Source organism: Natrix helvetica (genome assembly GCF_964273705.1).
Source record: "Natrix helvetica genome assembly, chromosome: 2".
NCBI lineage: Eukaryota > Metazoa > Chordata > Lepidosauria > Squamata > Natricidae > Natrix > Natrix helvetica.
Window position 1 is genome coordinate 206,764,678 of NC_138552.1, and position 26,650 is coordinate 206,791,327.

The following is a 26,650-nucleotide window of genomic DNA, read 5'->3' on the forward strand; positions in this document are numbered from 1 at the left end:
TTAGTTTCTACCCATTGCTTCTTGTTCTACCCTCAGGTGCTTTGGAGAATAGTTTGACTCCCTCTTCTTTGTGGCAACCCCTGAGATATTGGAACACTGCTATCATGTCTCCCCTAGTCCTTCTTTTCATTAAACTAGACATACCCAGTTTCTGCAACCGTTCTTCATATATATAGTGAGTATACAACTTGCATAACAGTGTAAATGTGCTGTCCCTTCAAAATAACACAACACACAGCCATTAAATAATAAGGAAAATAATGGTGGTCACACAAAATATTGTCCCCATTTGGACATTATCACTTAAGGGTGATAATCACTTAAGCGTTGCCAGCAGTTTAGATGTTAAAGGCTGTGTGTTGCATTATTTTGAGAAGAGAGCACATTTACATTGTTATACAAGTTGCATACTCACTTCTTTATAGCCAAGTGTCATTTCTTCAGTGTTGTCATTTAAATATTTACAAAATGTGAGGGGGTATACGCACTTCCGTGATATACTGTAGTATCTATTGTATTGCAATGCATTGCATTGCATTGTAAGGCAGTTGTAAGGAAGACTTACGTTTAGAAACCAAAGGTTTCTTGTCAGGCAACATCAAAAAAATATGGAACATCAGAACTACATGACATGGAAACTGGCAACAATAAATAGAGAAGGTTTTTACAGTTTTATGGTTTATCTTGCTAATTATTTTTGAAATATTTTCTTCAAACTAAACACCACTCTCTTACTTACTAAAAGTTGACCTAGATTAAGGTGCCTGACAAACAACACTCTCCAACAAATTAGAAAGGACAAACAAAAATGAACAGATAAACTCTTATGGATTATTAGTTTATGAAGTTGTCTGATGATGCAACTTTAGGCTTAGTGTGGGTGATGATGTTATGCTCAGTCAATATATAATGGTTGAAAATAATATTACCCATTAATACATTTATTATTATTTCAAGAGAAATCATTGAAACCTCAAGAAAAGCCCTGCATTTACTGAAGCAAGAACACCCTAAATTTAAGCCAACACTTTCTGTTATACAGGTAAGGCAAAAATAAAATCTGCAGGATTTGAGTTTCAAAAGTGGGCTGTGTTTTGTGGAAGAAAGGAATATTGTGGAGTCATAATATTCATATGTCTCCAACCTCTGATAAAATTGAAATCTATAAATATACAGTGGCATTAAAATCTGTGTGGTAAGTGGAAAGTAGAGGTTTTGTAAGCATTTCTGTTGCATGGTGAACAGATAGCTGGTAAGAATAGTTTATTCTTATACTTCCTTAATAGGTGGATGTAATATATTGCAATCAAATTTCAAATGAGCTTAAATTTTCATTCTCCCTCAATAAGAATCACACGGTTTTGGATCTGGTGATATCCCTTCCTTTGTAGCCCTCCTAAAAAAACAGGTCTACATTTTGGATGCTGTTTTAGAACATAACACAGTATGGAGTTAAAAGAGGGAATTAGTACAAATGCTCCATTGGGTTTATGCCAGTGGCAGGCAGTCTGTTGCCCTCCATTGTTTCCGTAGTCTTAGCAGTTGTAAGAATTAAAATCCAACACATCTTTATGGAATCAGGTGTGAAAAGCTGCACTATACTACAATGTCTTATTGTGCCGTAGTGTTTCATCTTCTGCTTAGGAAACCACCCTGTATGCATAATGCCATATTTGCTGCAAAAAGTCTGGCCATATACCTTGGAGAGTCAAAAAATGCTAAAATATTCCTGTACAGATTCCTAGTCTTTTCATTTTTTGTGTGTTTTGTTTTTGTTGTATATCTGAAAATCATGCTACTGTGTTTCCATCCCTATCTGTTTTGCTTCTGTACTACTGCAAGAATATGAAAGGGTCAGACTTTGCTAAAATAATTTCAAAGATTTGCAAAACAATTTTATATCATAGATCTTGTGAAAGATATTTGATAACCCTCCCTAAATTTGCTTCTTATATGTTAGTTGTGGAATACAAGCATTTTGTATTCAGTTCAGTTAATCATAGACTCAATTTCAAATCTGTGATTTCTAGCCACTTTTACTTCGGTTATTACTTGCAGACCATTGCTTTATCAGAATATTTTATTTAGCCTCTTACAATTTTATCTTCCTTTTGTATTTTTTTTCCCAAGGTTGGTGATGATTGTTTGGGACAAGAAATTATCAGAAACGTTGCTAAAGAGGTAAAAGTATGGAAAAAACTTTCTCCACTAAAAAAAAATTAAGTATTGAAAGATGGTTGAATTGATTTATTCATTTTTTCCTTTTAGATTGGTGTGGATATTGTTCATATTTGTCTTCCCTATGACAGTACTGAAAATGAGGTAAACATTTTAAAAATTCTACTTATTTACATATTCTGTGTTATTAGATTTGATATAATCTTAGAAATAATTATCTCAATCCTATGCAAATTTGCTCTACTTTCTGAAAAGCTACAGGATTTAATGAAGTTAGTGAGTAAAATAGTATTACTTGCATATTATTACTTAATTAGTTCATAAACATATTCAATCTAAATAAAATATCTCTGAGATATTTAAATATGACAACTTTTAGTTATATCCAAATAAAAACTAGTACAGTTGTTTATTTATATTTGTATTGCTATCAGAAGATACTTTGCCAATCAGAAACCAATAGCTGTTGAATGTAAAATGTTCAAATGATCAAATAAAAAGTTTTCAACTCAGTAGTATTTGGGGAATTATTTTCAGGCTTATCACTGCAGTGATCTCATGCTCCATTTTATGTAACTTATATGTACTGGTTTTACAATGGCATGACTACAAAATTAGCAACAACAAAAACTATCAGTGTGGCATAAATTCAAAGACTCCTTTGTGGAAAAAGAAACATTTCTATGCACAAATAGTTATTTTTCTTAAATGTTGCTTTTCAAGAGATATCAAAAGCTACATCTGAAAAGATAAGCATTTCTCTATGGAAATTATCTGATCCAAGATTATAGTCAAACAATAAATCAACAGGATTTCAAAAAGAAATTAAAGCTATGGTGTTATATCCAATTATCTGGGAATAAGCCATAAAATGTAGTGGGACTTGCTTTTGTGTAGATATGCATACACCATTTTATATATTTTAATAAAAATGTGGATTTATGAAAAGATATTATCGAGAATTGAATGTGAATATATGTAAACATATATGAAGATCTAAATTAATACCAAGCACAGAGTTTACCAAAAATGTTTCATGGAAGATTCCACCAAAAAAAAAATCTTCGTTATTAATGTTGTAGTGTACCCTAAGGTTATGCTATGATTTCTGTCAGCACAGGATTATTTTCATGTTTCAATCCTTCAGATTAACTAATAAGTGAGTCTGAAGTTTAATTACATGTTCTGGCAAGTTTATCCACAAAACCTTATGAAAGTTTTCAGATCTGGCAAGTTGGCACAGTGTAATGAAAATATAAGCCCTCTTTTGAGGTAAACTTTATTTCTGGTGCCCACATGGACATACCCACGATGGTAATCTAGAAGTGACTCATTAGTACCTTCTTTCAGAGGGCTTTCATCAAATTACTATGCTATTCTTTCACAATGGCTTGCTGTCAGCCTTACCAGGTAGATCAGAAAGGAAACATAAGCAGATAACCTATTTTATGGTAAAGCTAACAGAATCATACAAGTCTGAAACTTGACATCTCTCACCATCTCTTTTTACAGCCTGATAAGTTAGGGAGAATCCTTTTTAAGTTTGTTTCACTCTCCCTTATGTGGCTGTGGGCTCACCCTCCTTATCTGATTGTTCCCTAAGCAACTCTTCCTCCCCTCCTCCTCACATACCATTACACTTGCCATATTCAACCCCTTCACTTTTATCAGGATTTGCTAAGGTTGTCTGAATGCTGTCACTTGTAGGTTACCTGAAATGTATTTGTGCCTGTTTGTTTGTAGTTCTCCAAAATACTTTTATCCCCCCTGCATTTTGTTCTGAGAAGCTGAACAATAAAAGTAAGTTAAAAATATGGAGAATATGGTCATTAATAATGTCAATTAATTATTTTTAATTGTCCCCAATACTGGAGACAAAGAACCAGTTTGGTGTAGGGTTTGAGGCAGGAGCCTAGAAAGCAGGCTAGAGAATGTGAGTTCTAGTCCTACTTAGGTACAAAGCCAGCTGGGTGACCTTGGGCCAGTTCCATTGTCTCAGTCCTAGGAAGCAGGCAGTGGAAAACCACTTCTGAAATACCTCAGCAGGAAAACTCCAGGGACGTGTTCAGACAATCATGAAGAATCATAAACATAACTCAGGGTGCATTTATGACGGAGTGTGCACACACACACATATACGCATGCGAACAAGTACTAAAGACAGCGTGCCTGAATACCATGAGAATGCAAGTTGCTGGAGGACACAAGTAAGAGAACACAACTGTGGTGTGTTTTGCCATGTGGGTTTCCCAGGTTGACGCTTATAGGAAGAAAATATTGATATACACTTTTACATATAACTCCTCTTCCATTTTGCGGATACTGAGTCTTTGAAAAACAGACAGCTACTTTCTTCATGTTCTTATAATATCCTCCCTTACTCCACTAGAGAATATTTAGGGAAGTACACTGGGCTGTGTGAGTAAGGGGGGGGGGGGAGGAGTATCCTGCTATTTTTGCAGAGATCTACTATTGTTGTGGTTTGCAAGTTTGTCCATGACTTTTGGATTTTCCAGTGCAAACATGTTGTCCAGATTCCATGTATAATATTCATTCACTTATCTGATGCGTTGGACTTTTTCCATGCTGAAATAATGATTTTATCTTTGTTGCCTCCTTTTTACTGAATAGAACAAATGTTCCTGACAGTAATTATGCAGCTTTGCTATGACTGCTCTTTCTGTTGACTGAACTTGTGGATTGCTGCAGATTCAAGCTTTATACTGATATCTGATTCCCACACATCTCCTTGATCTGCTTTCATGTAACCTCATTCTCATACGGTTCCTTTATCACGGAGCACCATTCCTCAGTTGGACACTGGAATGATGTAATTCACGTAACTGCTATATATGACATAAGCCACAGGTGGCATATGGAGCCATATTTGGGTGACACGCCAGCCGTCAGCTATGGCACGCATGCATGCGCTGGTCAGCTGATTTTTCGCCCTTCCAGAGAGCTGGTGAATCCATTTTCACCCTCCCCAGGCTTTAGGAAAGCTTCCAGAGGCTGGGGAGGGCGAAAAACGGCTCTTCCCAGCCACTGGAGGCCTTCCGGAAGCAAGAAACAGATTGTTCCCAAACTTCCAGTTGGCCCATTTGGAAATGATCAGAAATGATCTGTTTCCGGATTCCAGAGGGCCTTTGGGGAGCAGGGGGAGGCCGTTTTGGCCCTCCCCAGGGTTCAGGAAAGCCTCCAAAGCCTGGGGAGAGGTTGTGTGTGCATACATGGCGGGCCATGTGCACATGTTCAGGTGGGCAGGGTATAATTGAATGGGCATGTGTGCGTGATAGCGCGCCCGCACAATTTTGGCACACCCTAAGAAAAATGTTCGCCATCACTGACTTAGAAGTTGCCAGTGCTGTCCTTTCAAAATAACGCAACACACAGCCATTAAATAATAAGGAAAATAATGGTGGTCACACAAAATGTTGGCCCCATTTGGACATTATCACTTAAGGGTGATAATCACTTAAGGGTTGTCAGCAGTTTAGACATTAAAGGCTGTGTGTTGCATTATTTTGAGAAGAGAGCACATTTACACTATTATACAAGTTGTATACTCACTACTTTACATTGTACCCAAGTGTCATTTCTTCAACGTTGTCACTTAAATATTTACAAAATGTGAGGGAGTGTACTCACTTCTGACAATAATTATGCAGATGTGCCTATGACTGCTCTTTCTGTTGATTGGCTGAACTTGTGGACTGCTGCAGATTCAAGCTTTGTACTGATATCTGACTCCCACACATCTCCTTGATCTGCTTTCATGTAACCTCATTCTCATACGGTTCCTTTATCACAGAGCACCAGTTGGACACTGGAATGATATTGTTCATGTAACTGCTATAAATGACATAAGCAGAATAGGGCCATAATTGATTTTTTATTATAATTATGACTGTATTTTTGCAAATGAAAGAGCATTTGCCATTAGTCAGCTTCTTCATATTTTAAACTTCCAATAACTTTATATATATGATAACATTTTTATTGGTAACATGGCTCTTTTAAAATTTGGCTTTGTTAACCTTGTATGTTACCTTTTAGGTCATAGGTGAAATTATAAAACTCAACGAGGATCCTAGAATTCATGGACTTCTCCTTCGCCTTTGTAGAGAATCATACACAAGCAAAATATTGAATGCTGTGAAACCAGAGAAAGATGTGAATGGGTAAGCTAAACTTTGTAAATTTCGCTGAGCAGATCTGGATTTTACATCTTTAAAAAAGTTGTACAAGCATATGGATTTCATACTTTTTGAACAGATGAATAAGAAAAATAAGCTAGTAGTTTTCCAAAATTAAATATAAAGCTATTCTGTAAATCATGTTGGTTAGAACACAACTTTAGCATTCTGCAAACCCACAAAAGAGAGTGCTCAAAGCTATTAGATGTTGTTTTTAGGGCCCTTCTTAAAGTCGTTTATTCTATTCCAAGCTACTGAAAGGCATCTGTACTGCTAAACTGTACCAGCAATGAGAAAAGACAATTATTTAAACAATAAAACAAGTCAGATATATCTAATATACAAATAACATATTTCTCTCAGCTGTACCTAGATGCTTCAGGGATGTTCTTCATTCCCATCTCCTTGGGGCCAAGCAAAACAGGTGGGAAAGCTTAGGTATCATTGGGACAAAGGGATTAAGAACTTTGCAGCTGCCTTTAAGAAATGTAGGCTGTGACTCCTTCTGAAGAACACTGGGAGTAACTTGTCTATCCAGTGATATACAGAAGTGAATTTAGATCATGGGGGCCTCACTAGGCTTTGACCAGCATATAAACTGCTGTATTTAAAAAGCAGACTGGGCTCGAGCGGGGGTGGGGGTGGGGGGGTGGGGGGGGTAGTTTTAAGAGGTAGAAATTGGAGCCTAGAAAAAGATTCCACAAAAAGAGAATAAAATGCTGATTAGGGAACCCAGAGGCTAGAATAAAGGAGTTAGTGGTGGAGTGCAATTTTTAGTTTCCCGATTTTAGGTCTGATTTGTAATTCCAACTTTTTTCTTCCAAATTGTATTCAGACCAGAAGTAGTATTCAGCAGGTTCTGACCAGTTCTAGAGAACTGGTAGAGGAAATTTTGAGTAGTTTGGAGAACCGGTAAATACCACATCTGACTGGCCCCGCCCCCATCTATTATCTGCCTCCTGAGTCACAGCTGATCAGGAGGGAATGGAGATTTTAAAGTAGCCTTCCCCTGCCACACCCACCAAACCACGCCCATCAAGCCATGCCCACAGAAACGGTAGTGATAAATGTTTGAATCCCACTACTGATTCAGACTAATTGCCTGGGCTATTAGAACCAGGGGTGGGAGGGACAGGGAGAATGAAGGACAGAAGACACAAATAAGATACTTTCAGATATTGAAATGATTCACTGAGATAATTTTTTTTAACATCAGCAGATCAAGGGTAGGCAACCTAAGACTTCATGGTTTAGGAGTATGCGAAGACTAAGCTTGGCAGAGCTGGACTAAGTATTTAGGATCCACATGCTAATAAAAAAATTAGCTTGTTACTGAAGCCTTTGCATTGTCCTTGTATCATGAGTTTTCTTTTAAAAGCAAAACCAAAGCTTTTGCTTGCATTTTCTTACATAAATTGCTGAGGACTGCCACATTCTCTGATTTTTGTTACAGAATAACAGATTTTAATTTGGCAAGATTAGTGCATGGAGACATGCGTGAATGTGTGGTTCCCCCTATTACCAGTGCTGTGATCAAACTTCTGGAAAAGCAAGGTACGATAGTAAATTATATTTAGTATCTCAGATCACTATTCTTAGCTTGTCTTGGCTCATGTTTGACCTGCCTGAATGAAATATAACTTCTCAATGACAACTTGTCTAAATAATTGGCCTACCTTGCAAATTCGTTGTTCCGCTAGAATCAGTATTATTTACTAAAATAAGTACAAATCTAGTGTCCTACGGATTGCAATGCTCATTTGCAATGAAAATGGCAGTGGTTTCTGATAGGCCACTTCTTTATATCTGAATTGCTAATGGGCATAAAATGTTAATGCTACTCAGAGAAAAAGGAAGAGAAAGCTGTTGTGACTACCTTCCCTTTACTGTACTGACAAACAGAAAAAGAGCATATAAAAAGAAGAAATCAATTGCTTAATCCTTCTTCCTTCCTTATTGGTTCGTCTCTGAAGTTCCCGTTGTTTCCTGCACAATCCCCACTACTAATAAAATGTGGGTTGTAAGTTTGTGAAGCTTATTCATGATCATTAAAATAATCACTGACAAGAAGATATGATATTTAGGTGTATGCATGTCTTAAACATGGTCTGAAGAAGCTGTTTGCTGTTTCTTAATGTCATATTTCAATGGGAGTCTGAAAAGTAGGTGCCATTTGTTAAGGTTAATGGGACTAATAAATAGCAGAAAAGTGTTTCATGCATAAATAGGCACAAGATTTTTCTGCTTATTTACTTCTGCACAATAGAGTTCTTTGTGAACATCTGAGCCAGCTGTGAATTTACACATAATATGCCATTAAAAATTGGCAGAGAATTAAGAGTGTCTGGTTATATTTTTGATTTTTAATATACTGTAGATACTATAGAGATACTATAGTATTTCAAATTTGAAATTAAAAAGGTAATTTGGAGTGGGCATAGCTGTACATACAGAACCTCACCCAGTGGCATCTAGTGAAAAAAGCTGCATGTTTTCCTGGGCTCATGAGGTAGCTGTGCAATCCCAAGAAAATACAGATTTGAATTAAGGAGAGGAACATTTCAATATACACTAAAAGCATCTTATTGAACTTTCCTGGCACTTAGCTAGAAGTCCAATTTTAGACAGGTTGGTTTTAAAGTACTTTTTCAAGTGCTGCAGATCTCTATAAAGATGCAGATTCATGCTTGGGTGATGTGCTAGAGTGAGGAAGGAAGAATCAAACCTCTGAAATCTGCACCTCAAAATGTATGTGTTTGTGTGTGGAGTAGATCAGCGGTCCTCAAGCTTTGCGGCTCACGACCTGGCGGGGGGAGGGGAGAGGGAAACTTGGCTACACAAGCAGCGGGTGCGCACACGCGCATGCAAATCTGAACTTGTGGGAGCAGTAGGCTGGCACACATGTGCAGCTTGAGTTGCGTAAGTTGAGCTGCACACACGTGTGCATGCACGCTGGCCCATTGCTCATGCAAATAGAACTGTGTGCACATGGATGCCAGCCCACTGCTCACAGGGCCTGGTTCCAAATAGCTCTCAGTTCAGTAGTGGTCCATGGGTTGGGGACCCCTGGAATAGGGGAATGAGTGAAAGAGAGGGCATTACAGGATATGAAAGGGTGTGATATTGAATGACCTCTATTTAAATCACTAGGACTTCTGAGACTTTAATAGAGGGTATAGAAGTAAGAAATTGCAATTGTAAATTTAAAAAAAATAGAATACCACATGTATCGGTTTGGCACTGGATGCAATTAAGGTGACTAAACAAGCAACATTTGTAAGTGAATGTGTATTTTTAATTGAGCATATTACTATATTTTTATTCCACCTTTTAAAATACATATGTAATTCAAGGAGGTAAATTTGTGTAATGCTTCTTCCTTCTATTTTTCTCATTATACCAATCCTGTGAGGTGGGGCTGGATTGAGAGAGAGTGACTGGCCCAGTCATCCTGCCGGCTTTTATGACTAAGGGAGGCCTAGAACTCACAGTCCCCTGGTTTCTTGGCCAGCATTTTAAATACTACACCAAATTGGATTTAATTAATGTTGTCATTAATATTTCTGTTATTCACACCAAAACTACATTTTTTCATATATGTGCTTTAAAAAACTACTTTTGGTCTCTCAGTCTGTCAAATTTAATCAGTGTGCTCTGTGTCACACTGATTTTGGTCATAGAAAAAGTTCCTAAACTATAATGCAGGTCTAGCCTATTTTATTTTAATAGGATAGTTTTTTTCACACCAGAGAAAAGTTTAGGAACACTAAGCTCCCATTTTAATATGTCATTTTGTTTCTCTAGTAATTTGCTGTTACTGTAGATAATGAGAACAATTGTTATCTTTTGCTTTCAGCATGTAACACACTAGACGGAAAAAAAATATTACTTTTGGGCATTCAAGGACCTTTGGAAGTTTCCTTGCAGTGTCTTCTTCAAAGAAAAGGGGTCATGACTATGAGTTTGTCATGGAACATGAAGCAACTACAGACAATGGTAAATATATCAAGGGCATAATACTTTTCTCTCTAGTTTGTTTGCTATCTTGTCATTCTGGATCATTCAGAATTTTGAATATGTCACAAAAGCATTTGTTCCTTCAAAAAAACATAGTTTAAATAAATATAAGCAAGGTGTACATTACTTTGTCTCTAGATTTACTAGCTGGGTCCACATTTCACTATGTCCTACTTTTTAACCATTTTTAATACGTTCCATTTGGTTGAGTGCACATATTGCAGTAAAGGCATAAATTATGGATTGTGAAATTCACTGCACTGTACTGCTCTGCCTTTCCTCCATTCGTGCTCTTTCTTTACTTAGTGTTCAAGGCAACATAAGAACAATCAAACACGTGAATATATTGCATATATTCTCTTAGCTACTAGAGAGTGAAACTGCTACATAAAAAAGGGCTTTAATATCCAGCTATTAAATTATTGTGTACAAATAAACGTAGCATCTTCTTTCTTGGGTGTGGCATTTTCAGAGTGAGAGCAAGGGCAGGCTGCTGTCTTCACTCCCATTCTAGCTAGGAAGGCAAGAGGGGTACATATAAGTTATCAAAAAAAGCCTCTATAATCTATAAAATTTAATTTAACTGCTCCATAAAATGCTTTATATTGTAGTTTTCATCCACACCCATGATGCTATTGGACAAAGCTATGTTATAAAAAACATAGAAAGGGAAAAAGTATCATTTTAATGGAATTAAAGGCATAAGGAGAAAAGGAATCACAAGAAAACATCCTTTCTTCCATGACATCCATGCATGGCTTGATCGATTGCCTTTTGTTCCTTCAGTTCCCATTTCTCTTTTCAAGGAAGTCAGCTCCAATTAAATATAACTTTCTTAATTTTCCTCTTGATCTCATTATATATATATTTCAATTGTGTATTTGTTTTGTAATTATCATATTTTTCGGAGTATAAGACAGACCTTTTTCCCCTCAAAAAAAGAGGGTGAATATGTGGGTGTGTCTTATACACCAAATGCAGCAGTTTTGGCCTCATGAAACCCTGCCCCCTTTGCAAAATGACCGTGCATAGTCTTTAGGAGGCTTCCAGAGTGCTCCTGGGGGCTGGGAAGGGCTAAAATGAGCAAAACATGGCCTGGTTTTTGCTCGCCCCCCCCCCCGGTCACCAGGAGCACTGTTTAAGCCTCCTAAAGGCTATGCATGCCCCCCCTTTTTTTTTTTACAAAAAACAGACCTGTTTTTGTGAACGAGTGACTTTTTGCTTGTTTTTGCCCAGCCACCAGGTGCACCCTACAAGCCGCCTAAAAGCTATTCATAGCCTTTTGGGGGGGGGGAGAAACTGGGCCCGTTTTCACAAAAATCAGGCTGTTTTGGGGAGGTCTGCAGAGTGCAAAAAGTTTTTTAATTTGCCTCTTCAAAATCTTGGTGCGTCTTATACTCCAAAAATACGGTAGATCCTGATTCAGTTTCTTTTAAGATAAAAAAACTCTTCAGTGTGCTTTGTTTATACTGGTCAGTAACTTTTGTATTCAGTCCACATTCATTCTTGATTTTCTCTCTTTCTAAGTACACCTGCCTCTTTAAACAACCCGCTTTAATACCAGAAGGGGAAGAAACTCACTCTTGCACACAGGACATTTAGTTCAAATACCACTAGCATTCCATCGGTGCACAAAGCGCTAGCTTTCAATGGACATCCATGCATACTGCATTAAACGTTCTCTACCCTTTCCCACATCATTAGTGGATATTCTATCAAAGTATACTGATTCATATATGTATTCTATTTTCCAACCTTTTATATATATCTTGTCATATACAGGCAGATCCCCTTTAGAAACCACAACTGGGACTGGCAACTTCGTCACTAAGCAAAGCAGTTGCTAAATGGGAAATCACATGGCCAGAACTTGGGTTTCCTTTTCCTCATTCCCAGCTCATCCTGTGGTAACCATCTTAAACTGACAACATTAATCAGTTTCAAACCTGCCTGGATAATGAACAAGAAGGGTATTAATCTTTCCAGAATTCATTAGAGAGGAAGGGATTACAAGTGAGTAAGTAGGCCCACAGTGGAGAGTACACATCATGAGCAATACTTTGAGTCTAGCAGCCATGAACACACTATGCAAACAGTCTGGTGAATTCCCCATTGTGAGCATCCTTGTCTTCCTCTCTATTCCATGTTTCACAAAGCATTTCTTTTATTCCCCTACATGCCTTGCTTCTTTCCTAAACTGCACATCTGACACTCAGCAACCAACGTTCAACTCCATATTTACACAGGTCATCTTCACATGCTTTTTCTAAATCACCAAAAAAAAGTTTATTTCTTTAATTCATACATTTCTCTTAATCTTTTGAGGGAGTCCCAAGAAGAAGCACAACAATGAATACTGATTCTGTCTTTATTGCAAAGTTAGAATTGTAAGAATCTTGAAGTTGAAAGTATCTTTTCCATCCCTCATTTTTACTCTCCCAATACAAGGGAGGGTACTTTCTGAGGTGCTTTTTCAACTCCTCATTTTGGACGAAAGTTTCATTTTTGAGACCAGGGTCTGATTACTATTACCCCTACTAAGGAGCAAAATCTGATCTGATCCCTACTTACTTGGTTTAAGCTGCATTGTACTTGCCAATTTTTGTTCATTGTCACTGTCATACTCTATCAATCAGAAATGTTGAAACACTTTCCCAAAGACACCAAATAAATCCCTCTTGTTGATGATGATGTTAATTTTTAATCCATTGGCAACAGGAGCAAAGGAAGTGTCAATGCTGATGAAGTCAAGGAAAGCTTTGTCATAATTGGCTTTTTTTAATTTTTTGGCCCCAGCAATTTATTTGAGGATACTGACTGCAAATTCTGGAATGCTGGGATGCAAAATAAGCATTGCAATTTCTCTGGCTCAGTTGAAATCCATATTCCAGTATTCCACAGATTTCCAGAAGGTGGCAGCCAAGTCAAATAGGGAGGCTGATCTTTTTCTGTTTGGAGTTCAAATTGAAACTATAAAATATATTTTCCCTAAACCGAACAGCTGTGATGGTAAGATATGTCTCCATTGGAAAGATTCTGTTTTTACAGCTGCTGATGTTACAGTATCATTTTGTTCATGAAAATTCGGAAAAGCATAACTGTTGTCAAAACAGCCTCCTTAAATTTTAAAATTCTGGCAATTGTCCTAACTTGTTTAGTCTTCATGGCATCACATTGTACTTAGTTATTTATTTTGATAATTGTGCAATTATAATAAAATGATATTTTAATTTTATTACAGTAATATACAATTAAGGGTGGCGCAGTGGCTCAGTGGTTGAGATACCGGGCTTGTCGGTTGGAAAGCCGGCAGGCCAGGTTCAAGGCCCGAACCCCACACGATGGGGTGAGTTCCCGTTCTTTCCGTAGCTCCTGCTCAGTTCAGAAGCATGGAAATGGGAATAGATAAATAGGTACCACTTCAGTGGGAAGGTAACAACACTCTGTGACGTCATGCTGGCCACATGACCATGGAAATGTCTTTGAACAGTACTGGCTCAATGGCCTTGAAACAGAGATGAGCACCGTCCCCTACAGTCAGCAACAATTGGCAGAGTAAAATCCACAGGGACTCCTTTATCTTACCTTTGGCCACACTAAAGGAAAAATAAAACTGTTGTGAAATACTATTGCAAATCCCTGCATAGTAGTGAATTTTGGTTTTGAGATTCATACCTTAAACCTAGATTTCTTTTAATTTTTGTGCACATATCTCTTTAATATAAAGATCAACATTTGTCTTTGAATATAGTCAATCCTTCTAATCTAGTAATCTTCAGATATATACGGGGGACTGCAACTCCCAGAATCCCCAGTCAACAGTGCCTTCACATCTGGAAGATATCTGGTGGGAGAGGCTCACGAATCATAATTCTCAAATCAGCTTCATATCATCCTATGTTAGCCAATTGATGTGGAACTGAATCAGGACTTGGACAGCAAGGACAGACACATTGTACCTGTCAATAGGATAAGAACAAGAGTAAGCATTTCTTGATGATTCATGGAATTAGCAGGGCAGCAATAACTGGGTGTCCTGCTTTCTCATTAACACAAAGCCATTGTTGGATATCCCACTAGAATAATGTTCCCAGTTTTGAAACAAGCATTCTTGTCCTGTTACGAACAGAGGAAACACCTGTGTCTCATATGCAAACATGGGGAAAAAGTTATTATTCATTGAGTTGAAAAATGTAGATATATTGATTGATTGTACTTTTATATCTCCAGACTCCATAAAGACTCCAGGTGTATCACTACCTAAAACAGAAAAACATAAAATCACAACAAATTAATCAAGTGCAGATATAATACAAATAGGTGCAGTGCTGTCAGCTCACTCCCCAGATGCCCTCTATATAATATATCTAGAAATGTTTGGTTTTCAGTAGCTTCTAGGAGACCACAATGAGGTTCAAGTCTAACTTCAAGAGGGAAGCCATTCCATAATATGGGACCACAACTCAAAAACACTGATTGGGATCTCTTTCCTCTTTTGCCATTCAAAAGCTATTGATATCAAAAGATATTGACAGATATCTGCACTGAAATGTTAAATGCCTAAGTGTCAAGCTTCATGGGGTTTTATAGGTTTAAACTTCAATATTGAACTGTATTGGGACCCTATTCATTCCAAGGTAGAAACCATGTTATGGAACTATGTTGATTCTGATTTGCTAATTTTTGAACTCTGGCATTTGGACAAATTGCTATTTCCCCATAGTTTGAAAAATAGCCCTGGCCATAGCTTTTACTTCAATAACCAAGAGCGCATCTAAAACATTCCCGTTAATTCCTATTGCTTTCAATACTTGATTGCTTTATTTCATTAACAGAAACCTGCCATTTGTCTTGAAAAACATCTTCTTTTTAAAAATTGTAATTATTTGATCCTGAAGTTTATGATGTCACTTTAAGAAATTGATGTCAACTGTAGAGGAATGCAATCTTTAGGCAGTTCTCAGTAATACGGCATCTTGATTAGGACGTACTGGTTATTAGTGCATGGATTTGTGTTGATTTAACATTTTATGCTCTTTCTGGGAATGGGAGGATCTTAAAAGATAATATAATCTTCTAGCATAATTCTCACTGAAGTTGTGTAATGCTATGAACTAAAGATTCAGAGTTTTTATTGGATTTAATCTTGTCCAGTTTGCTGGAAGAAAATGCTATTAATTCCCATGAAAATGAGCATAGGAAATCTTTCCCACTCATGATTTTTTTAATTCACTCTTTGCAGTGTGATCTCATTAATGGATTTTAAAGCATTTTACAATGTGTAACTAGTTGTCCTTTGGATAAGTGTTCACCCTTCTGTCAGTCTTTTATCACATTTGGTTTAAATTACAAATAGCATGTGTTTTGTGTTGGTTTTATGACTTCTTGGAAACCATATGATGCATTTGCAAGGAAATGGGTTTCATATTTTTTTTCATTGCTTAGTCTATGGGAGATTGTAATGTGAAATGTACACTGTTTACAAGGTGGATCAAACATTGAGACAGGTTGCTGTACTCCAATTCTTTGTGTAGTTCGGATAGTGTATTGTGGCATTCTTGGTGCTCTTTGCGCTCTGTTCTTTGCTCACAAATATTCATTATCCACTGACGATGTTACCTAGTTGGGTAATGAAATGCCTGCAAGCAAACAACCAAGCCATATTCCTTTTTGTGTCAGGATGCTGTGGTGTACTGCCTCAAGATTAAGTACCTGACAGGCAGGTTGCACAAAAATAGCACAGTGTTAGTACTGACTAGCTACCAGTATTAATTTATAAAGAGCAAGTCCTGCCAAACTAATTTTAATTATTTCTGATTGAACATCTTATTAGTCTGTTGGAATACTAATGAATCCTGGACAAGAGCGAGTTGATTAATAAAGCCTGGGCACTCCTTGCATTTCATTAATGAAAAAGAGGATTTGCTTATTAAATTTCAAATAACCTAAAATATATTGGAATAACATAATAATTTTTAGTAGTAAAATTCAGAATGATTCTAATATCATTCTGAATATCATAGGAAAACAGATCCTAAAATGTGATTGATGTTATTTGTATTATAGTTGTTAAAATTTCAGAAACACAATAAGCCTATAAACTGTCTTGATGTCAATAACCCATGTCCTTGTCGCTATCTAGTTCTGCCTTTGGAGATTTTCTATAAGTTGCAGCTGTTTTAAAAAAAGCAGCAGCTAGGCTTTAGGTGGGACAGATCTACCAGTGTAAAATAGCACAAATTAAATTTGGTGTATGAGTTGCCTTTAAGTTTCCAAGCCTAATCCAAATACTGGTCATTACTTTTAAAGTCCTACCTGGCATAGCCCTAGATTAGAATATGTGATGCAACACTTCATCATATTTTAGTCACCTCCTTAGTCATCTACAAAAGTCATATTGACCACCTCTGCTCCACCTGATGTTACATTGGGTACAGACACATGACGGGTCTTGTAATGGTATGTGGGAATGACCTTGGCAGACAGGAGGAAGAGCCACAATCTAGGCGATGCTCATCTGAGAAGCAGCTGAGCTCATGAAAGGAATGTGGGCATAGCCAACATCTCAGAAGGGACCCTTCCTAGGTTGTTGGACTGTAAAGATAAGGGGGGAAAGATGTACTTGAAAGATTCTGATAATACAAGCCTACAATGCAAATAGAGTTAATGTTGGTTCTTTTCTAATGTGCCTTGCAAGGCTGACATTTGCCTATGATAACATCCACCATGTGGAACTCACTCTCATCAGAAAATGGTGTAAACTCCACCTTGCTGACATGTGGAGAGAGTAGCCTTGAAGAACAGGAAGAAAAACTGCTACCAAGGGACAGTCAGATAAGTGGGGCTCGAGCCAAGGCCAAGAAAATAAATTGAGAAAACTTTACATATCAGATAAGCCCTTCGCTAGCTCAGATAAAGATAAAGGAAAGGAGGGGTGAAGCACATTTAGACTTGCATGATTCTGTTACTCTAAAGTTTACAATAAAAGTAATGCCTGGCCTATATGGCATTGGTCTTTTAGTCTGGTTTATCTTGTAGGACTGACACATTTCAAACACAAGTTTATTTCAGCAAGACCTTGTCCCCAATTAAAAGACTAAATGCATCTCTTTTTGCTTTTTGCTTGGGAGTTTACTGTTAGGCTGCTTCTTTTCTTTCTTGCCATTGAAATCAGGTCAGGGACATTTGCTATGCCTTCCTTGCTTTCCTACATAAATAAGCAAAACCATGGTTGAAATCGAAGTTTGTATTAGATTTATGTTCGTATAACACTAAAATATAATTTAGCAAGGCACCCAGATTTCTCCACTGTGTTTAACAGAATTTTAATTCATTTATAAAAGAAAACCAACATTCAGCAAGGTTTAGATTGATAAACATTCAGCTGACATAACTACTATTTGCTCTTGTTTCTCTTTTTCCCCAAGACTTTTACATAGTTTCAGGAAGTACATAGGATAACTAACTAAAGTGTTGCTGTTATAACTCATTAAAATAAACCAATTTTCAACCAAGGTTTAGGAGGTTGCTTAGTTTATACATAGACAACACATATTGTATATGCATATTAATTTCTCAATTATGTATTTTCTGATGATAGCTGATTAAACATAGCTCAGCACTTTGTGTTTCCAGATATATCCCGTAATACAATCAAGTGTATGTTATTTTATCCATCTTAGCTTTGTGATGCTGATATGATGGTCGTGGGCAGTACCAAACCTAAAGAGATCCCAGTGGCTTGGAAAAATCCTGAGATCACTACAGTGGATATTTCACAAAGCACTTTATGGGGTGAGTTTTGTTGGAGATGTAAAGTATAGTAAATGGGTGCTAAAGCTTAACACTTGCAAGAATTAATTTCTTAAATGTCAAAAAATTATGCTCTTATATCTTAAAATTTAAAATAAAGGGCAGAAAAAATAATTTTCCTTTGTCTGATACAGAAAAATCCTACGACCGTCCTAATTTAGCATTACTTCAGAAAATGGTTCTTGCCTTTACTTTGTTACTGGCATTCCTGACTAATTATTCTTGTTGGATGATGCATAGAGCCATTAGTGCCTATGTTTCTTTTCTCTCTTTCTCTCTCTCTCTCTCTCTGGGAATTAATTGATGTGTTGAACTCTGAGCCTCCAGGTTAATAGTTGATAGATTTTCCATTTTTCAGTGTCATAATATATAGCCAGCTTGGTATAGCAGCTAAGGTGCTGACCTAGAAACCAGAGGTGAGTTCTGTATAGCAGGTATAGCAGCTAAGGTGCTGACCTAGAAACCAGAGGTGAGCAGCTAAGGTGCTGACCTAGAAACCACACGTGAGTTCTAGGCCTCCCTAAGAAAATGAAAGCTAGCAGGGTGACTTTGGGCCAGTCACACTCTCTCAGCCCAACCCACCTCACAGGACTGTTATTGTGTAGAAAATAGTGGGGGGGAAAGCGTATTAGATATGTTTGCCACATTAGAATAGTAGGTATAATAATAATGGCCTGCACTGTCACATATTGTTGAGCAACAGAATGATGGAGAAACTTAATTCAGAGCACAGAATAACTTTCCATAGAACAGCATAGCTTGCAAGTGTAAAGGAATGAGATAGATTCTCCTCATGCCTTCAGACACAATATTTTTCAGTGGACTCCATTCATACAGTCGGCTACAAGAATGCTCCACTCTGTTACTCCTGGCATCAAATCAGCTGCTCCAGTTTCCAATCAGGGCAAATTCTGAAACTCAACTACATGTTATCTCTGCGCTGATAAAAACAGTTATATGAAGCCAAACCAAATAATCTGAAGAAGCACAGAAGTTTAAGCAAAGGGGAGAAAAGAATCACATTTGGCCTCTCTTGTTTCTTATTGTTTTGGCTGAGATCCTAGCAGGATTTCATTGTGACAGTCATCGATTTATGGCTAGGGTAGATGGAGTTTTCACTTCCAGCAAAACATTCTCCACTTCTAATCTAAATTGACGTTTTCCAGAACACCGATCTTGAAGAATGAAGTGTGAACACAATGAAAGCTGTTTGATTCCCCACCCTTTCTTGAGTGTTTAGGGTTCAAATTATAATCTTCTTCATGACTCCTCTATGGCTTTATCAAAATTTAAACAAATTGTGTTATAGTAATATTAAAGTTGCATTGCAAGTTATACATATTTTTTTTAAAAAGCAGATGAAGCTAGGAGTTTCTATGGTCGTGCAGGGTTTTGAATTCAAAGGTTTAAAAGATGCTTGGAGCATGTAAGGGTACTCAAGCAGGAATCTTTCTGCTTTCTTCTAAATATGAAGTTGTGTCGGTTTTTTTTTTCAATATTAAGTTTGCCAGTTTTCAATTAAATTTCATGGCAACAAGTTTCACTGAGTCGCAACTTCATATTTCCACACTTGAAGAGACCTGGGAAGATGGAGCAATGGGATGGTGGTCAGAAGTGAAGTGAAACAGATAAGTATGTTTCTTCTTGCAGATTCCTGGCTTATGGAGGAAGACAGGAAAAAGCTATATACTTGCATTTATGTCTTTCCACCATTAAAAAAAAATGTATATGGATATTTTATTTTCATAATTATATATATACAGCTTGAAGATCCAGAGATGGAACAAAGAGGATTTCCAGGCACCTCATTGGAGATACTATATTATATGATTAAATGATATTATATTATCCATTGTGCTTACTGTATTTTTGGGAGTATAAGACGCACCAAGATTTTGAAGAGGCAAATGTAAAAAAAAAGGTTTTGCACTCTGCAGACCTCCCAAAAATGGACCCTTTTCGCGAAAATGGGCCCGTTTTTTGTCAAAAAAAAGGGGGCATGCGTAGCCTTTAGGAGGCTTGTAGAGTGTTCCTGGGGGCTGGGGGGAGGCAAAAAATGGCTTGTTTTTTGCTCAATTTGCCCTCCCCAGCCCCCAGGAGCATTCTGAAAGCCTCTTAAAGGCTATGCACAGCCATCTTTGCAAAGGGGGGGGGTGTCAGGAGGCCAAAAATGCTGTATTCAGTGTATAAGATGCACCCAGATTTTCAGCCTCTTTTTTTGAGGGGAAAAAGGTGCGTCTTATATGCCGAAAAATACGATAATTATGGCATAATTAAAAGGAATTATCAGTAGGACAAAACAGGAAAAGCAGGACTCCAAACTTACAACAGTTTGCTTAGTGCCCATTTGAAGTTACAGTGGCACTGAAAAAAGTGACATGATCATTTTTCACACTTGGAATCATTGCCACATCTCCATAATCATGTGATCAAAATTCAGATGCTTTGGCAACTGATTCATATTTAGGATGGTTGCAGTGTCCCAGTGCAGTGTCCCAGGGTCATAAGATACAGATAATCTTCGACTTATAACAATTGAGCCCAAAATTTCTGTTGCTAAGTGAGACAGTTATTAAGTTAGTTTCTGTATCCTTTTCGTGACCTCCTGACAAGCAAAATCAATGGGTGAAGCAGATTCACTTAACAGCCCTGTTACTATCTTAACAAATGCAGTGATTCACTTAAAAACTGTGGAGAGAAAGGTCATCAAATGGGGCAAAACTCCTTTAACAGCTGTCTCACTTAGTAACAGAAATGTTGGGCTCAGTTGTGGTTGTAAGTCAAGGAGTACCTGTATCTTACAAATTCCTTTACTTCTTGTAATACAAGCAAAATAAATAAGAATAAAAATGCGCACAATGATTTATCTAGGCATTTTTTGTATTTTAACAGTATTTATATATACAAAATAGTTTCCATTTACATCAGTCCCTTGAGGCAGTTTGCAAGGTGAGAGATGCAAGTTTATCCCCCAGCAGTTTAGTCATGTATGCCTGGATAAACAGGGAATGAAGCTTGGCCTTGTTATACACATTTCATTCCTGTTACGTGAGACTGAATTGATCTTTGCAGATAGTAGATTTTATATTAGGCAAAGGTGAACTGAATGATGCTTGATATTTTGTATTTTTCTCGGTCACAATACAGATGTACCTGAAAGATGACTAGCTGACTTCATTACAGTTACAAAGCAGTTCCAATACATATATATGTATACATACATATACATATATATTCCATAAGTGTGGCAAGCGAATAGTTCTATGTATCATCTATGTATTTGCAGATAAACTAGATAATGCTCAGTTATTGAATTAATCCATGGCAAAAAGAAAAGAAAATATATCTGGGCTATGACATATTTTAAATTATTTCATGACAACACTGGAAATAATTCCTTTATCCAAAACTATTCCAAGTAAAAGTCTTGCTGGTAGTGATGAGAATTTGGATGGGGCCCATGGATGAAAGGATTGATTTTCCTTCAGAGACCCTCTAAAAACTTCCAGTTTAATTGTAACTGTTAAGGTGGCAGGAGAGAGAAATTGTAAAAGCACAGAAGGCGCTCATGTTACAGGAATGGTATTTAGTGCAGCTGTGCAAAGCGTTCAGAAAAAGTGTGTCACACAATATGTCAGTGCAGTCCTTCAGAGCATGTTAGCAACAGTTGTACCATTTCTGTTTTGATTGCTGCTTTCAGTAGGAGGAGAAGCAGGTACAGACAGTACAGATTGACTTGAGGGCTGGAATTTCTATTGTAAGTCATGATGGCCACAAGCTGAGGCACCCACATGACCAGACCTGATTTTATGATTTTTATATGGCAACTGTTAAGCAAACACCATAATTATCAATAGATGCAAGTATATTCCTATGAACGTTATTACTGGAAACTGACAGAAAAGATCAGAAACCCAGCAAAAAAGCAATTATAAATTGCAGTCACATGATCAGGGAGCCCTTCAACCAGTCGTAAAGTTGAACCAGTTGCCAAGCACCCAGAGTGTAGTCATGTGACTGTGGAGATGTGTGCAGTTATCAAAACTCCAGAACTGGGCCATAAGTAGCCTTTTTTTTGAGGGGTAGGGGGTTTCCATCATAACTTTGAATGGTTGTTAAGTGAGGGCTACCTATACTGGGGAGGTGAAGTGCTAACAGAAGGCAGAATTTGCTTCTAAGCCTACAAGCTTCTCTTGATTCTTTCCAATTATCTCTGCAAGGTTAAATCATGCAAATCTTTATGTGAGTTTGTCAGCACCTAACGATTTATTGTTACTGTTAAGTGGCTGAAAAAAACTTCTCAGCCAAGTTAATGTAAGAGAAGTTCCAATAATTATATATTCACTCTATACGGTATTTCATCCCACTTTTGTCTATTTGTCTTGTATCTATTTATTTGCATGTTGATGTGTTTCTATGCTTTCTATAATACATATGGCACCTTTGTTCAGCAGTAATTTAGCTAATAGTGTTAATTATCTTTTTGCAGCTTTTTTCCAAAGATCTTCCTACAAGAAGAGGCTGCTGGATTCATGGGTGCAATTGTTTTTCATTTTCAGGACAGAATGTTTTTCGTGGACATCCAACAAGAGGCAATGATTGCAATCTAGGTGAGGCTGTAGAACATCTGGCATTGGCAATATGCATGCAGGTTAGTAAGTCCCGTGGTGCCCCTTTATGTAACAGGAACAAAACAAAAGGCAGGTTCACGGTTCAAGCATTCAACCAGCATGGAAGGAAAAGGATAAGGAAAGAAAGAGATCCAAACCCAGGTTAGGATTAAAAATACTAATAAAATACTTATGGTCTGAATTTGTCTGGGTACCAGTGATAACTTCTGCATATGTGCAATTTTTTTTTACAAGATTCTTTTTGCATTCCCCCCCCCTCTAGATTCAATACCAGCCTTACAATGGTATTAAGATGCCTTTTTTTGTGCTGAGTCTTAACACTGTGCACTGAGGAATAGTAATAACATGAAACAGGTAGAAAAAAAGATATGTAAATTGAAAACATGGCAAAGTGCCTCAAATTTCAAAAGCATTATAAAAGTCAGCAGGCAAATGGAACAGACTTGGAGGCTACAAGTGAGTCCTTCTTGCTTAGGCTTCCTCCCCAATAAAATATCTTTCATATCCTCCAGTTGTGAAGAAAAAAAATAGTATCTGGAAGTATGTATCCCAAAAAGTGAGATTGAAACTATATATTGCAATTGTACTAAAGCAAAGTATTTTTATCTCTTTTCTTCTTAAAGAACTTGGTAAAACTCAGTGAGCTACAGATACTAGCAGCCCAGCAGTCTAAGGAATGGAATCTCAGTTGCTTGAATCTACAGCCCGTTTCACCTGTTCCCAGGTAGGAACCGCATAGCAAATTATTTCCCAGCAGGGCTCTATGTATTAAAGCAAAACATTTGCTAAAATGTGAGTATAATTTGCTTGTCTTGTTCAATTTATGCTAATTTCTCTCTGCTGAAACAAAACCCTAAGGCATACAAGATGGTATTAGTCAAGTCATTAGTAGTTGCCTTCAGTTTTTAATCTGGCAAAATTATATTTTTTATAAATGTGGACTAACCAGCACCTATCCAACCCTGATTGATCTTTAAAAAGCTGCAGGATTGAGCCTGGTTATTATTTTAATTGGAATCACTAGGAATTCCCAGGACTACAGATTAGATTGGAAAATTAGAAGAAGAGCTCAATAGCAAACCACTTCCATATTGTTGCAAAGAAAATTATAGGGTCATTTCATAAAGTCATCAGGAGTCAAGCTGAACTTGAGGGAGATTTTGCTTTTACGCATGAGAACTGCATATTTGGGATAATTTACATACATACATACATCATACATACATACATACATACATACATACATACATACATACATACATACATCTTCTTGTCTCAAGATTCAGACTGTGGTTCAGGACCTTCATAGTTGGATGGAGAAAGCTCAGGGAAAGAGTATATGGAGAAAGCTCAGGGAAAGAGTATATGGTCTACATGCAATAGTTCCCAACTTCAGTCTTTAGAATTCCTGCCTGAAATCTTAGAAACATGCTGCCAGTGTCAGTCACATGACATGGACCAGTAGTCTGATTAGATAGGCAGCTCCCTATCTTCGTGTGATTGTGGGCTCATGTTGCATTGATCCATATTTATTTATTTATTTTATTTATTATTCATATTTATAGACCGCCCCCTCTCCCGAAAGGGACTCGGGGCGGTGTACAGTCACTAAAATGCGTTATAAAATACATACATAATACAGTTAAATAATTAAATACGTAGGTGGAGGAGGTTGCAAGACTGTATATAGAATAATAAATATAGTACATTAAAAGCTTATTAAAACCCCAAACCCAATTAAAATATCCCCGGGAGGTAAAACTAAGAAAGTGCCAGGCCAGCTGATTGAAATAGGTGAGTCTTTAACTTTTGCCGGAAGGAACGGAGGTCGGTGGTAGTTCGAATGTCTGGGGGGGGGGTCATTCCAGAGGGTTGGGCCCATCACAGAGAAGGATCTACTCCTAGGTGTCGCCCGCTGGCATTGCCTAGCAGACGGCACCAGGAGGAGCCCCTCTCTGTGCGAGCGGATAGGTCGCAGGGATGTGTGTGGTAGGATGCGATCCTGCAGATACCTAGGTCCTATGCCATGGAGCGCTTTAAAGATGGTAATCAATACCTTGAAACGCACCCAAAGGGCCACAGGTAGCCAGTGCAGCTCGCGCAGGAGAGGTGTTACGTGGGAGTAACGTGTACTTCCCATAATAACCCGCGCGGCTGCGTTCTGAACTAGCTGCAGTCTCCGGATGCGTCCCAAGGAAGCCCCATGTAGAGGGCATTGCAGTAGTCCAGGCGAGACGTCACCAGCGCATGAGTGACCGTGCGCAGGGCACTCCAGTCCAGTAGGGGGCGCAATTGGCGCACCAGGCGAACCTGGTGGAACGCCCCCCTTGCCACGGCTGCCACATGGTCCTCCATTGACAGCCGGGCATCGAGGAGGACGCCCAAATTGCGCGCCCACTCCACAGGGGACAGCTGTTCGCCCCCTATGGCCAGCGATGGGGTCAGCTGGCTGAACCGAGGCGCCGGTACCCACAGCCACTCAGTCTTGGAGGGGTTGAGTTTGAGTCTGTTGTCCCCCATCCAGACCCCGACGGCTTCCAAACACCGGGACATCACTTCGACAGCCTCGTTGGGGTGGTTTGGGGTTGAAATATACAGCTGAGTATCATCAGCGTAGAGGTGGTACTCAACCCCAAAACCACGGATGATCTCGCCCAGCGGCTTCACATATGCATTGAACAGGAGAGGTGAGAGGACCGACCCCTGTGGCACCCCACAAGTGAGTGGCCTCAGGGACGACCTCTGCCCCCCTGTCAACACACATTGCTTCCGGTCGGAGAGGTAGGAGCCGAACCACCGCAAAACGGTGCCGCCGACTCCCATCCCCTCCAACCGGCGCAATAGGATACCATGGTCGATGGTATCAAAAGCCGCCGAGAGATCTAATAGGACCAGGATAGAGGAACAACCCCTATCTCTGGCCCTCCAGAGATCATCAACCAACGCGACCAAGGCTGTCTCAGTGCTGTGCCCGGGTCGGAAGCCGGACTGGCGTGGGTCTAGATAGTCGGATTCGTCTAGGTGTCATGGAAATTGCTGCGCCACCACATTCTCAACAACCTTCGCCACGAAGGGGAGGTTGGAGACTGGACGATAATTAGCTAGCTCCATTGGGTCGAGCGAAGGTCTCTTGAGCAAGGGTCTCACCACCGCCTCTTTCAAGGCGGTAGGTAAGTATCCCTCACCCAATGAGGCGTTCACCAGGCCCAGGAGCCAGCCTCGTGTCACCTCCCAGGCTGCCAGTACCAGCCAGGAGGGGCACGGGTCCGTTAAACATGTAGTAGGTCGCAGCCGTCCACGCAACCTGTCCAAATCCTCGGGGGCAACAGAGTCAAACTCCTCCCAGAATGGTCTCTCAAGACTCGCTGTTGGCAGCTCGTCTGGTCCACTGACGGAGGCCCACCCGCTCCGGATCTGATCGATTTTGTCCTGAAGATATTCTCCAAACTCCTCTGCTCTACCCTGTAAGGGTGTCTCCCGCGCCCCCTGCGACAAAAGGGAGTGGGTCACCCTAAACAGGGCGGCAGGGCGGTTATCCACGGACGCAATAAGAGCAGCACAATGTCTACGTTTGGCCGCTCTTATTGCCACAAGGTAAGTCCGCAAATAGGCTCTTACCTGTGTTCGGTCAGATTCGGAGCGTGAGGACCTCCACCTGCTCTCTAGACGTCTCCTGTGGCGCTTCATCACCCTAAGCTCCTCAGTAAACCAAGGAGCCCGGGTGGGTCGATGCCGCAGGAGAGGTCGCAAAGGCGCCACCCGGTCCAAGGCCCCAGTCGTCGCCCTATTCCAGGCGGTCACCAGGTCCTCGGAGCG

The 26,650-nt window shown here is 38.9% G+C and overlaps 1 protein-coding gene across 2 annotated transcripts in view; it reads left to right on the forward strand.

Annotated features, from left to right (window-relative positions):
* Positions 1-26,650, forward strand: part of MTHFD1L (methylenetetrahydrofolate dehydrogenase (NADP+ dependent) 1 like) — a 146,051-nt gene that overhangs the window by 1,696 nt on the left and 117,705 nt on the right. Inside the window, exons 2-10 of one of the 2 annotated variants that reach the window (XM_081945648.1) lie at positions 958-1,042; positions 2,131-2,181; positions 2,269-2,322; positions 6,235-6,359; positions 7,828-7,928; positions 10,231-10,370; positions 18,074-18,185; positions 22,763-22,854; positions 23,458-23,558. In XM_081945648.1, coding sequence (XP_081801774.1) covers positions 958-1,042; positions 2,131-2,181; positions 2,269-2,322; positions 6,235-6,359; positions 7,828-7,928; positions 10,231-10,370; positions 18,074-18,185; positions 22,763-22,854; positions 23,458-23,558 — 861 coding nt within the window. Of the gene's footprint in view, positions 1-957; positions 1,043-2,130; positions 2,182-2,268; positions 2,323-6,234; positions 6,360-7,169; positions 7,601-7,827; positions 7,929-10,230; positions 10,371-18,073; positions 18,186-22,762; positions 22,855-23,457; positions 23,559-26,650 lie in introns of those variants that run through there. The other variant, XM_081945649.1, reaches the window with a different exon arrangement.